At 42.7% G+C, this 14,157-nt stretch overlaps 1 protein-coding gene across 3 annotated transcripts in view; it reads left to right on the forward strand.

The window, feature by feature from the left end:
- The window catches only part of LOC122968301 (chondroitin sulfate proteoglycan 4-like), a 39,729-nt gene that overhangs the window by 23,386 nt on the left and 2,186 nt on the right, over positions 1 to 14,157 (forward strand). For all 3 annotated transcript variants that reach the window (XM_044333419.1, XM_044333420.1, XM_044333418.1), the window contains 19 exons: positions 72 to 1,199; positions 1,347 to 1,757; positions 1,855 to 1,976; positions 2,815 to 2,923; positions 3,016 to 4,335; positions 5,510 to 5,602; positions 6,112 to 6,609; positions 6,929 to 7,063; positions 7,429 to 7,614; positions 7,807 to 7,989; positions 8,335 to 8,511; positions 9,181 to 9,379; positions 9,542 to 9,673; positions 10,641 to 10,816; positions 10,958 to 11,153; positions 11,514 to 11,685; positions 11,779 to 12,199; positions 12,604 to 12,756; positions 13,326 to 13,907. In XM_044333419.1, coding sequence (XP_044189354.1) covers positions 72 to 1,199; positions 1,347 to 1,757; positions 1,855 to 1,976; positions 2,815 to 2,923; positions 3,016 to 4,335; positions 5,510 to 5,602; positions 6,112 to 6,609; positions 6,929 to 7,063; positions 7,429 to 7,614; positions 7,807 to 7,989; positions 8,335 to 8,511; positions 9,181 to 9,379; positions 9,542 to 9,673; positions 10,641 to 10,816; positions 10,958 to 11,153; positions 11,514 to 11,685; positions 11,779 to 12,199; positions 12,604 to 12,756; positions 13,326 to 13,907 — 6,393 coding nt within the window. The remainder of the gene's footprint in view (positions 1 to 71; positions 1,200 to 1,346; positions 1,758 to 1,854; positions 1,977 to 2,814; positions 2,924 to 3,015; positions 4,336 to 5,509; positions 5,603 to 6,111; positions 6,610 to 6,928; positions 7,064 to 7,428; positions 7,615 to 7,806; positions 7,990 to 8,334; positions 8,512 to 9,180; positions 9,380 to 9,541; positions 9,674 to 10,640; positions 10,817 to 10,957; positions 11,154 to 11,513; positions 11,686 to 11,778; positions 12,200 to 12,603; positions 12,757 to 13,325; positions 13,908 to 14,157) is intronic.

Consider the following 14,157-nt stretch of genomic DNA (forward strand, 5'->3'; position numbering starts at 1 on the left):
AAACAGAAATTTGTCAAACTTTCATGTGTCTTGGTTATCCACCCCTTCTTGTCTCCACTGTCCCCCCACAGGTACGCCTGGACCTGGGCTCAGGTGAACGTTCGCTGCGCTCAGAAAAGGGCATCCATCTTAGTGACCTGGGGTGGCACTCCATGGAGCTGACTCATGACCGCCATAATGTCACTATGACTGTGGACCGAAACTCTCACACCAGCCTCCGTATGCCAGGACCAGATTTGGAGCTCAGGGTCGAGGACGGCCTTTTTGTTGGCGGGACAGTCGAGCTGAACAATCCGTATCTTCTCAACATCTCCACTGGGTTTAGAGGTTGCATAGATGAAGCTGTGTTCAATGAACATAATCTGCTGTCCAGCCTGAGGCCGTATTCTGGGTACAAGAGCATCCATGAGGTATCTCTGGGCTGTAGTGCGCAGTTTTCTGCGACAGAAGAGGATTCTGTCAGTTTTTTCAGCTCCAAAGCCTTCATCACTCTACCACCATGGGAGGTACCTCAAGAGGGGTTATTTGAATGTGAGCTGCACCCCTCTGCGAGAGAAGAAGATGGTATAGTCCTGTACAGCTCCGGCAACCAGGGAGGTTTTGTTGCTATAGAGATCAGAGATGGTCACCTGGTGGCAACGGTTGGAAATGGAGATGGGAGTAAAACTGAGCTGCATTCCTTAACACATGTCCATGGCAACTTCACCTGGTATCCCATCCAGCTGCACCTGCTACCCCAGAGCATCCAGCTGAAGGTGGGTGAGGAATTGGTCAAGGCCAAACTGAGTCTGGAGCTCCAAGTCATCCAGCTCAAAGGGCCTCTCTTCCTGGGAGGGCTAGATGAACAAGTGCGTGGAGAAGTGAGGCAAGCTGGGCTGATGTCCACTGCAGCCGGGGCGCAAATGACTGGAGGAGGAGGCTCATTTAAAGGCTGCCTCCGAAACATTAGGGTGAACACTCAGAGAACAGGCCTCCCTCATGCTGTTGTCACTAAGGACATCACTTTGGGCTGCAAGACAGGACAAGCTCAAGATGCAATGACCACCACTAGCCCAACAGACGGTCCTGAGTTTGATATTACAACCACACAACCACTGAGCAACAACAGTGATAGAAAGAAGAACTCCAACTTTCTGTTGTTGAGGAAGTTAGAGGTAGCAGAGGGAAGCCGGGCACCCCTGGAGCCCAAACACATTAAGGTAGGACTGGTTGTCACTGGCTGTCACTTTTAGTCATTTGGCAAACGGTTCTTACACATTAATTCCAATAACAATAAGGTGGAGGTGTGTAGTTTTCATATGTCACCATTGATATATGTATAAGTCTCTGTTTGCACTTCCTTCCAGGTGAATCTTGATTTCCGGAAGTTGGGCATCCATCCATCCCAGTTTAAGTTCCGTATTGAGGAGCAGCCTGTCCATGGCCAGCTCCGCCTGGACCTGAGTCCAGACCCAGATGGGATGCTGGAAGAAGGGCAGGAGAGGACTATCACAATGGGATCAGAAGAGAAGGACCGGACTTTCAGTATGCTCGACCTGTGGCAGGGCCGAGTGATGTACGTTCACAGTGGGTCAGAGGACCAGCAAGACTTCTTCATGTTTTCAGTCTTCTCCAGCAATAAGAAGGAGCTTCCTGTGTTGCTGAAGGGCAACCATCTGCACCGTTTTGATATCAGCATCAGTCCTGTTAATGATGCACCTGTGCTCAGCCTGCCAGAGGGAAACCTTTTCACTCTGGTGGAGAACTCCAAACGACCGGTAGGTACAGCAGATTGCCCGGATGGTATGTACATGTTTTTGATGCGCAAGAAGAAGAATAAGAAGTTGAAAGTTAATACAACCACAATGTTCCCAGCTGACAACAGATGTGTTGAGAGTGTCGGACCCTGACAGCAGTCCTGCAGACCTGGTGTTCAGCTCCCTGGGAAACCTCAACACTGAGGCCGGACACCTTGAGCACCAGGATTACCCCGGCAGGTTGGTGCTATGGCTCGTGAGGCTTTACAGTGCCTCGCAAATCTTCTTACAACCAGTCAGTGAGGGCTAGTGGAGAGGTTGCTGCAGTTTTAAAAATAATGCAATCTATATCTGGATTAAACAAAATGTTCCATGCAAAATTGCATTATGAAATGAAGGTTAGTGGAACAGAAGCTAGCTGTGTGTTGTGTTGAATCCATTGTTACCTAGCTAGAAAGTGATATTCTTCATATCAAGATAGAATATCTTCTTCATCTATAAATACTGGACCTGACAACTTTATCAAAAGGATCTATACAATTATGTAAGACATCTGATATGAGCTTGTCACATTTCACATACAGTCAAAGCCACTATTATTAACTTGTTGCACCTGGCTACGTAGCCAAAATGGTTGCTGCTATTACAGCAGTTTAAATTCACATTTGATTATCACTTCTGTTCACTATTGTCTCTGGGTGGACCAGGACCTTCTGTTGCAGTTATAGATTACCTCTACACATGCACAACAGTTCTTTATATGCACAGAACACAACTGTTGTCGCAGGTTATGTAGATATATACTAATCAAGGTGATACTGCTCATTTATTCATCATTATATTCTGGCAACTAAATGTCTGATTTCTCTTTCTGAAAGCAGTCCTTCCTATTGGTGCTCATGAGCTCAATTGAACCTCAAGTGTGACCAGTGTGTGGTGACACACTGGCCACATTATCATCTTCACTGCTCTGTTGCTAATCCTGATCTCCAATCTCCTTTTGCAGCATCAGACAAACAAAGTAGAGTGAGGGACAAAAAACAGCATTGAAGTTAACAGTGTTGCATCTATTTTCCAGGGCCGTTAACTTGTTCTCCCTGCATGATCTGGAGGAGGGTAAGATCAGCTTTGTCCACACTGGGGTCCCCACCTCTAGGCTGGCACTCAGAGTCAGCGACGGGCATAAGGTAATGTAGTAGCCTGCCTTAGACAGATATATAAGTTATATTGTTGGTTTAATTGTTTTACTGCAACAGGTTTGTTTCTTTCTTTTCTGCAGCTGAGCAACACAGTAGTTTTGAGGATTATGGCGGTAGTGCTAGAACACAAACTGGTGAATAATACTGGACTAGAGGTGAACCAAGGTGGGGCTTCGTTCATCACCACCAGTCATCTTGCAGTACAAGTTAATGTGGCCGATCAGGCAGTGGAAATCCGCTATGATGTTACAGAGTTGCCACAATACGGTGAACTCCAGCGTTTGCACTCAAGTGGCGAATGGAAGCCGACAACTTTCTTCTCTCAGAAACTTCTAGAAAAAGAACGGATCCGATACCTTAGCACGTACCACGGCCTTCAGACTCAGAACAACATCACTGATCAGTTCAAATGTAAAATCACTATTGATTCCCTAGCAACTGAAGAGGTTGTTTTCCCCATTGTGGTACGCTGGATCCACTTCAAGGTCACGCGAAGCAAGATGGAGGTCAACGGTGTTCAGAAGGCTATTGTTACTCCAGAGGACCTCCATGTGATTTCTAAGGGCATCAAACTCAATGAGAGTGACCTCTTCTTCAGGCTCCTAACAGTGCCAAAGAAAGGTCAGCTTTTCCTCAACAACAAAGTTCTTCAAAAGAACTCAACCTTCAGCCAGAAAAACATCACAGATAACTTGGTGAAGTATGAACTTCTCAACAGGCTGCATGATGACACAAGAGACACATTCAGCTTCCAGGTGTTTTCGACACACGCCAACTCGACAACTTATGACTTCAGACTCAACATCAAAGCCGAGTCAAATGCCATCACCGTTGTAAACAAAGGCCTTTCAGTCCTGGAAGGAGGGAGTAAAGTCATCACCAAAGATATCCTGTTCACTCACACAGCAAGTAACCGGGAGGTCCAGTACAGCATTACTGTGAGCCCAAGGCACGGGCACATAAGGAGGATCAACCTCTCCAACTCATCTGCCATAAATGACAACATTGTGACATTCACAAACCAGGATATCATTGAGGAAAGGATCATGTACGTTCACGATGACAGCGAGACCAAGCAGGATTCCTTCACTTTTCAAATCGCAGTTTACAAACCACACAAACTCACCAGCAAGAAGGAGGAAGCCGAACACACCTTCAATATCTCTGTCCAGCTCATCAATGATCAGAGACCTGTCAGGGTTGTCAATAAAGTTTTCCATGTGGCCCGCGATGGGCAGAGGTTAGTGACATTGAATGACCTCCGTTTCCAGGACAACGACTCTGACTTTGAGGACGACTGGTTGGTGTACACACGGAGAGGGATTCCAATGGGAGAACTGGTGTTGGCCAGTGATACTGGACACAAACTGTACGAGTTCACACAGCGGGACCTCGAGCAGGTTAGCGTAACTTATCTGTGAAGATTCTTGGTCATCCAGGTGGTAGAATATTAAAAACCACTGAGTCAAAGTTATATGGATTTTCTGTTTTAGTCCTCAGATGTTTGTGTGTCATAATGTCAACAACCATGTGTCTCTCAGTGTTTGAATAATCCAAAAATAGGTTTAAAGGCCTGGCAACTTCCTGGTAGAACTCAAGAAGCCTCTTGAATGAGTTGTCTGACCATGACTAAAGGCAAATGTGCTTACACAAATTGTTACGAATGACTACACTTGAATTCTGGGCAAAGAGGGATGGGACATGATGAATTGTACAAATGGGGATAAGGGTGCACACTCTCCCACAGTCTGTTCCAAGCGGCAGCTACAACAGCTTGAGGCTGAAGCAAATGCCCAAGTACCTTCAAGTGCAATGCTACCAACAACTGCTAGATGCTGGCTTCAAAAAGTCCCTGGCTCCCATTGACTCCCATTCAAAAAGTTTCAACTTCTCTCTGGAAATACTCAGTCACTCGTGTTTTTAAAATAAGTCATTATGGTCTCAATTGCTAAATCTGGGCCTTCTAATAAGTGTGCTGGTGGTCATTTTGGAAATTATTGCTCTGATAATAAGAGTTGAAAACTTAAAACAGGATTTCTGTTGTGTGGGTGTTGACTGACAGCTGTGATTATGAGTTTGCTCACCTGCTGCTCTCCTGGCTCAAATTGAGTTTGACTGTTGTCACAACATCACACCTTGCTACGTCCTCACTATGTTTATCTTTATCCAGTCTATAGTCTGTCCTTAAAGGCATTGATATTTTGCACTTGGTTGTATAGTCAAAAAGTGATGAAGTAAGAGAGCTTTACAGAAAAGTTCAAATCCTTCATAATTTCTCACCTCTGTACACCTGACCAATTGCAGTGCAAAGTGGGTCTGCTTGTAAAATTGCTGGTTTCAGCAAGCTACAAAAATTGTACCCCTCCCCCACCCCCCAGACAAGCACTACTTCATTTGAAGCACACTCACGCCTTAAAACAGCAAATCCAACTCTCTTTGACCTCTGGGTACTCTGTTAGATTCTTATTTAAAGAGTAATATCAGTGTGTTTTTTTCCAATTTGTAAATGTATTAAAATTACACATGCTGATGTTTTCTCCTCACCTGTCATTCTCTTCTCTTCTTTCCTCTCAGAAAAAGGTGTTGTTTGTCCACAGAGGAGTCAGTTTTGGGCGTTTTGTGCTTTTTGTATCAGATGGAAAACATTATGTTTCCACACTACTGGAGGTGATAATATCTCAAAGCTTTATGTATTTTATTTTAAATTTCTTTTTTCTAGGTACATTGAAGTACATTACTGTAAATGTGTCAGTGTTAGCCAGGTAGCTCATTTTCAACTGTAGTCCCTTAGCCATGATAAATTACTCATTAAAATAACAATAATACAGACAACATGTGAAAAACAAGAGAAAGTGGGAAAGACACAAAAGTGGCAAAACAAATTAATAGATAGAAAAGTAGCATTACGCATAGTAAGAAATAGCAAGCAGTCAACATTAATTCATCAAGTTGTGATTGTTTGTTTCATATAATGTTTTCATGTTAATTATTAGTAGTACAGCTTCTTCTACAAATGATTTGCTTATAATTAAATATCATTAGGAATTTTCCCTGACACAGCAAAATAGATTCAGTGTCTGCTTTGTGTGATCCAAAAATTTTAAAAAGTAATGAGTCTGCTTACTGCTGTTGTAAATAATTCATCTCTTCCTCTGTTGTGTAACTGGCTGCTGCAGGTGATGGCCCAGGATCCTTACCTGCAGGTGGAGAACAACACAGGCCTCATGGTCCAGCGAGGTGGGATCACGACCCTTACCTCTGCTAACCTCAGTGTCTTCAGCAACCTCGACCTCCGAGACCCACAGGAAGTGACATTTGAGGTCTTCCTCCCACCTAAACACGGCATTCTTTGCTTTAATGATGGATCTCCTGACACTGTGACGGAAGCAGATGCAATTTCGATATTCACCCAGCGAGATTTGGTGGCGGGGCGCCTGGCATATCACCACGACAGCAGCCATGAGTTGTCGGATGTGTTCAATGTTACAGCAAGAGCCAGGGAGAGGAACACAGAGAGGCAATCGGACAAGGGGAGGAGGGAGGTACATCTGGACATCGGAGTATCTGTAAAAATCTTCCTGGAGAGTCACCAGAGGCCGCCAACAGTCATAAGTAACCATCCAGTGGTGGTGGCAGAGGGACACAATGTCTCCATAAGCAGGGAACATTTAGAGGTAAGGTTCTGAAATTGCAAATAAGTCACTGGCATCTAGGACTTGGCAGTATATCAGGGTTTATTGTTAATATCTGTGACTGTGATCATATTGTGGAATATTATGTAACAGATTGCTGTCAAAGTTTTATGGTTTTTTTCCCCTGAATGAAATACTTGAGAACTGAAAATGTTTCACTTCCTTGTATGGAGTCGGGTGACGTATGTCATCTTTTGCATTCTCTACAGTACATCCTGTATCATCTTCAAGGATTGTGTAATAATGGGGCCTGAATTTACAAAACTGAAATATTTGCAATATGTGCTTACTTTCTATACAGGTGGTTCATGATGACAGCCAGCCCTCAGAGATAGTTTTTACTGTCCAAAGTCCTCCCACCCTGGGCTTCATTCAGAAGTTATCCTCTGAGGACAAGCAGCGAAACAACAATGGAGAACAGCAGCACCTCTATCAGGTACAACCAACTTTACAACCAGCTTTTAACCCAACTTTTGTTAGGTGTCAAGTTAACTAAGTGGAGCAGAATCCTCCACTATGTTCACCAGCTACCTGCTATCTTTATCTGGCTGTAGTCTAGTGCTGGGCAGGTAGCTTACAGTAAGTTTATCAGAGAGTAGAGATACATTTGCTCCTAAGGTTTTATAATGACATGAACAATGACTTTAAAAATGCTTGACTTGATACTCATCAAGGGGAAAAAAGACAGTTGGTATTTATGCCTGAGACCTTTGTCACCCCCTCACACTGTAGCTTTACTGTGTCAAAGGATTCAAAGTGAAACAGCACTTAATTGTCTGTCTGCACTGTCCCACCCTTCAGGGCTTCAGAAAGAAGCCAACAACCTCCTTCACTCAGGAGGACATCAACCAGGGATTTATAGTCTACCATCAACAGGCTAAAGGAAACACCAACGACTCTGTTTTGTTGGAGGCAACCAATGGAGTCACAAAGGTTGGACCTGTCAGGCTGGAGATTGATATCATCCCTATCCTGCTTCCTCTAAAGGTACAGAGTGTGATGATGTATGTATGTAAGATGAGCCTGGTCTACTGAGTTGTAAATGAGCATAATGTCTTAAAAAGGAGAGAATTGCATGAAAATAAACAGAAATTCATGAAAGGATTACACAAAGGCGATCCGAGTGAACAACCGTCAATCTAGTCAATCAGTATTTTCTTCTGCTGGTTGATTCTGTAGGTGTCTGACTTGATCCTCGATGAGGGGTCGTCCCTGCCACTGACCCCTAACATCATCAAGGTCACCAATCATCACTTCTCAGGGATGAACTTCCTGTACCAGATCATTGTTCCACCACGACACGGACACCTGGAGCATAGCCGGATCCCAGGGATGCCCATCACTGCTTTCACACACACTGAGGTTTGACTGATCAATCAAATGTGCACACATAAACCACCACATTCACACAGAGGGAAATGTTAGATATTTTGGTTTGAACTCTTTTTCTTTTTAAAGGGGTAATTGAGAAGATGTAGGAAGTGTTTAGGTGTGATGCGATGAAGGGTTTAGCCATTAGTTATGCATATTACTCAAAGCAACAGTGGGAGAGCAACAGTGTTAGGTTTGTGATATTGAATTAAAAACTCAGCTTAATAAACCTTTTTCCTTGAGTGCATCTTAAGGAAAGTGATGCTTAATTATTTGGAAATCACACATAATATCTGACTGCTATTCAATCACCTCATGAATCTTCTCTATTTCCAGGTGGAGCGCGAGTACATCTCTTATATCCACGACGGCAGCGAGACATTAAGCGACAACTTCACCATAGTGGCCAATCAGACGGAAATCAGGAAGCATAGTCTGCCCTGCACTGTTCACATCAACGTCACACCTGTCAATGATGAGACTCCTGTTGTTACAACTAACCGAGGTCTGAAGGTGGGAAGTGAGGATATACAGTCGTAGGACACGTTCGTAGGAAGTAGACATGATGGTTATTTTCAGCCCAAATGATTCCCTCATCCCCTGGTTCCCTCATCTCTTCTGAGTAAATAGGCATACTTCTGACTAATTTTTGTTTTAGGAAAAGTGGAAGTGTACACAATCTGAAAGTTTTGAAATGACAAAACCACTTAAGAGGTCTTAATCTATGCTCTGAAACATCCTAGCCAGCTTCTTTGAAAAGGCAGTCTCTGGGAATTATGCACACATTGCATACTATGTACTGATGCTGTTTGAAATTAGGCAATATTAGTTTATATTAGTTTATTTTGGATATATCAGTATCAACATATATATTGGCTTATACTATAAATTTCAGTACAGAAATGCCATTGTCGTGACTCTTTATTATTGCCAAGTATGCTAATGCAACACAACAGTTAAAGCAATGCTTTGACAATTTGGGAAATCTGCTTATTTGCTTTCTTACCAAGAGTTAGATGAGAAGATCGATACCACTCTCACAACAGAGTGGTATCGATCTTCTCCTCTAACTCTTGGCAACAAAGTGGATAAACCTATTTCCCACAATGTCAAACTAGTATTTTATAGCTAAATTTAATAGCTTTCTGACCTTTCCTTTAATCTTTCCTCTTGTTTCTTCAGGTGTGGATGGCATCGGTTACAGAAATCTCTGTAGATGATCTCAGCGCAGAGGACTTGGACACTCCATCTGACGAGCTGGAGTTCATCGTCACACCACCCAGCAACGGCCACCTAGCCCTGAAGAGCGCCCCCTCCAGACACATCCTTAACTTCACCCAGAATCACATAGAAACTGGACAACTGGTGTTTGTGCACAGTGGTGAGAATAGCAAAAAGGGCAGATTAGAGTTAGTTTTTAAGTAGAGCATATTATTATATTCTCTTAATTGTTATATGTTTATGCAGCCCTAGAGTAGCAGATCAGTCTAGAATAAATGTAAGAATGGATGAATGAATTCTTGTTGTCTCTCTTCTTGTGTAGGTGCATCGTCTGGTGGCTTTCACTTCCAGGTGAATGACGGCGTCAACTTTGCCCCTCGCCAGATCTTCAGCACAACTGCCCATTCTCTGGTTCTTACCCTGCAGAGAAACCATCCCATGGAGGTTTACCCAGGTATAACAGCTCACTCAGCTTCACCAAAGCACCCTCATTAAAATCTCTGTATCTGCTTCTCTTCTAACATGAAAAGGAAAGCTATTTAAATATAGTGCAGTTGCCACTGGGTGGCATCGCAACTCTAAGCCTTAGACTGGTGCATTATGTTACAGCCTACATAAACAGATTACAGTGCCTTTGTGCCCAATCAGTGCCAGGCTGATAGTGCCACTGTATGAGAGTTAAGTGGTTTTAACCTGTAAACATACTTATCAGTAGTCCTACTGGTCAAGGTTACATAAGTGAAGCCGTTATTCAGATTTTTTACTGATAACATTCAACTGTTTTTTTGGCTTGCTTAAATAAAATTAACCTACTGTATAACTCTACATGATCACATTTAATATAATATGTGTTCAGATAATTCAGGATTCTCTAATGCATTTTGAGAACAACAAAGGTCTTACATTATTATATATTTTTTATTGATGAAAACCAAGTTTTCAAAATCTGTAGTTCAATTACACTCTCCTGATGTCCTCCCAAACATCTTTAGATATTTTACTGGCTGTCTTGTAGTTGAATAATATTTAATGTTTAGTGGGTCCTGGTATTACTTGGGATTTACCTTATTATGAATAAAATTTGTGTTGGTTTCAGCCATTTCTGCACACTAGTTAAATTTTCTTAAATTGAATTGTCCCAAGCAGATACTGCAGTTACAGCTCAAAAACACATAAAATATTTGCTTCTTATTGGCCAAGTTTGGAGGATGACATGTTTGTTTGAAATAAGTTAGTCATTTTCCAATTAATCAATTTATTCATTTATTTTATCCCTCACTGTTAGTCCATCAGGCCTTTTGTTGCTGTTTGTAAATTTGACAAAGTCCACAAATACCGCAGTTAACCAGGATCCCTCGCTGCCTCCTCTCTGCTCTTGTGAGCTTCTCCTCTCTCTCACTGTGTCGTTGTTACCTTTAAAGGCTCTGTGACACCAATCTCTGAGCAGGAGCTCAAGGTGTCAACCAACGACATCCACGACATCAGAAGAAACCACTCTGTGGTGTTTGCAGTGACTGCTCCTCCTAAACTCGGGCGTCTGGTCCAACGTATGCCCGACAACTCTACACGAAACATTTCTACATTCACACAGAGCATGGTAGGGATATGTGTGTCTGTTTGTGTGTTACAGTAGATTGTGTAATCGATTACAGGTGCTTATATATTTTGTGTCTTTTGTTTACTTCTCTAATAAAGTGATTGCTTTTCCTTCCTTTTTACCTCTTCATCTCTCTCTCAGGTGAATGATGGAGTTATCCTGTACGATCAGAACAAGCCAGAGTCAGTGGGATGGTCGGCTTCAGACTCTTTCTCTTTCACTGTGTCCTCTCCTCCTGCTTTCCTTCATCCACACGTCTTCACCATCTTAATCTCCTACCAGGCCAACGAACATCATGACAACCCTCAACACAAGACTAGACTCCTGAACAATGCAGGTACTGTGCAAATCTAAAATACTACCCTAAATCCAGTCTTGATATTATTGCTTGCCTGGGACATGTGTCAATGTGAATTTATGATATCTAAATTATGATTTACTTCCATTTTGATTAAAGTTGGTTTTGTTTTTCATATTTCACTCCCTCCAATTCAAAACGGTGTCTTTTGAATTATTATTTTATTCTTTATTTCAAATGTTCTTCATTTACCTAATCATTCAAACATTTGAAAATAGCAGCACAACTTCCACTAGATATAAAATCAGGCTATATACTTTCAGGAGGATAAATGCTCTTTTTACCAGGAAGAATACGAGTTTGAGAGGACCAAACATGCTGTTTGTATCCGTCTTTCAGGTGCCGTGGTGGCAGAGGGAGGCAGGGTGACGATTGACAAGTCTAAACTTGATGCCTCCAATCTCCTGAGGAGAGTCCCTGAGCCCCACCGGAAAGGCCACCACATCCTTTACCGTGTGATTTCTCTGCCGCGCCACGGGGCTCTGTCTATACAAGGGCACAACCTCACCAGGTGCCAGGCTCCTTTCTTGATGTCTCAATAAATGTTGTAGAAACAAACATTGAAATCAAAACCTTTTAATTTTATGTTCTCATCTTTCCTCAGGGATCAACCAGATTTCTCCCAGGTCACCCTGAACAAGTTTGGCATCACATACATCCATGATGACTCTGAGACCAGGAGTGACAGCTTCACTTTCCGGGCCTGGGTGGCTCCTTTGGATCTCTCCTCCTCTTCCTCTTCGTCTTCTTTGTCTGCTTTTTCCTCTGATTCCTCCTCCTCCTCCTCCTCCTCCTCATCATCATCATCCTCCTCCTCTTCCTCCTCCTCCTTTTCTCCTCTCTACTCAGTCTCATCATTCGACATGGTTTCTCACCGGCGCGCCAAGGACAGGCTGACAGTGACGGAGATGTTTAACATCACAGTGACACCAGTCAACGACCAGCCACCACTAATCAGGAACAGAGCCCCAAGTATGAAGGTCGTAGTCGGAGAGAGAGTTGTACTTGGACCAGACAATCTGCAGGTGGGCTAGTGCAAAGTGAACAGGTGTATCTTCTAGTAGGACTGCACAGTTATGGTCAAAATATATATTTTTACTTTATCTTTTCTTAGTTTGAGATCATAATTTTCATAATGTTTGTTTATCCTTTATACAGATGTTTTTTTTTCTCTACAGTTTATGCAGAACATCAATATCATACCAGACCATACCATGTTACATACATAGATACCATGTTATAGAATTCATGATTGTGATCATTCCCCCTGGACTGTTATCACTAAGATGTCACCATTATACCAACAAACATTTCTGTTATTGACATTAATCCTAAAACACAGTGCTTGATCTATCGATAAGATATGTTGTCTTTGAATCTTATTCCCTTTAAAGTCTTGCATAATCATAAACACAATCTACATGTATAGGTTGAGGATCATGACACCCCTCCAGAGGAGCTGCATTACCTTGTGATTAGTAAGCCCAATAATGGCTACCTGACGTTGGGCGAAAGGCCAGAGCCGGTGACTTCTTTCACCCAGTACGACGTCAACCACGGCAGGCTGCATTTTACACAGCAGGTGAAGAACCAGCTCTAATTCTTTTTGTTTGTGTGTGTGTGCATTAGGGATGTCCATCTGAAGCCCCTATGTGTGTAATTTTTTATGTGATCAGCATCTGATGGTGAAAGGTTTTTCTTGTCGACAAATGAGCATGCATTGAAGCCATTGGGGCCTTATAAAATCCCACACATGGGGGCTTTAAATTCAGTTTTTTATTCCCCACTGTGTTGTGCTGTGTGTCATTCACCACAGACGTTTAAGCTGCAAAATTATAGTCTTACATGCCAGGGAAAGTGCACTTCCACTCAGAGCTTCTTAAAGACAGCCTCTGCAAAACATAGGCTTTAGGTAATTTTGATGTACTTCCCCTGATTTCCAGATATTTGTTGATTTCCATTCATTTCAGTGTGATGTGGAAAACAACTTGCAGAGATTTAAAACTTGCTCAAAATGTGTAACCCATTAGTAGGGCTCTTTCTTTTCATCAAAGTTAGGTTGTTGTTATTTAATAATACAATTGACAGGGAGGGGCTGTTTAAAATGTTTTTCTGTTCTTTCCAACTTCCTTCCTGTGTTCCCTCCGTCAGGGTGAGCCTTCAACAGGAGTTTTCTACTTCAATGTAACTGATGGCCATCACCGTCCACTCTACAAACTATTTAGTTTGGAGGTGATTAAGCCCTCTGTCTCCATGGTGAACAACACAGGCCTGTCATTTGTTCAAGGCAGGACCGCTGTGGTCCTGACAACCAACCAGTTCGCAGCTCAAACAAATGGCCGCAGCCAAGCCAACATCACATACACAGTCACCACACACCCTCGACACGGACGCATTGCTATCAACGACCAGGAGGTCACAACCTTCTGTCATGAGGACCTCCAGCTTGGCCGTGTTGTCTACCACATGACTGATCTCAGCGAATCAGAGGACAGCTTCCAAATTTCAGTGTCGGCCTCGTCGCCCAGTGTTGAATACGGAAATGTAACTGCACAGACAGTGAATGTAACTGTGCGGCCTCTGATCTACCTGAGGGAGCCAGTACGAGTGCCCAGTGGTATCGCTGTGAAACTGGGTAAAGCCATGATGGATGCTTCTGAGCTGGCAAGAATCAGCAGGGTCGACCCAGTCTTTCAGGTTCTTTCTCCACCAAAACATGGCAAACTAGTCAAGGTAAAGCTGTTTATTGTCATCTTTTGATACAGTTTAAAGGACCATTTTTCATGGCATGCCAAGTTTTTAGGTTGTTTTCCTCCTTTACAGTTTTACATTAACTTCTGTACAATTAATTCATTTTTTGTTAAGCTAACTAAAATTATCACCACATGATAATACTGTGAAGAGTTTATTGAAAAACCGAATTCAAGCGCTTGTGAAAAATCCAACTTCAAGGGTAAATTCAGAACAGTATGCAGTCAATAAA

Source organism: Thunnus albacares, chromosome 18 (genome assembly GCF_914725855.1).
Source record: "Thunnus albacares chromosome 18, fThuAlb1.1, whole genome shotgun sequence".
NCBI classification, from domain to species: Eukaryota; Metazoa; Chordata; class Actinopteri; order Scombriformes; family Scombridae; genus Thunnus; species Thunnus albacares.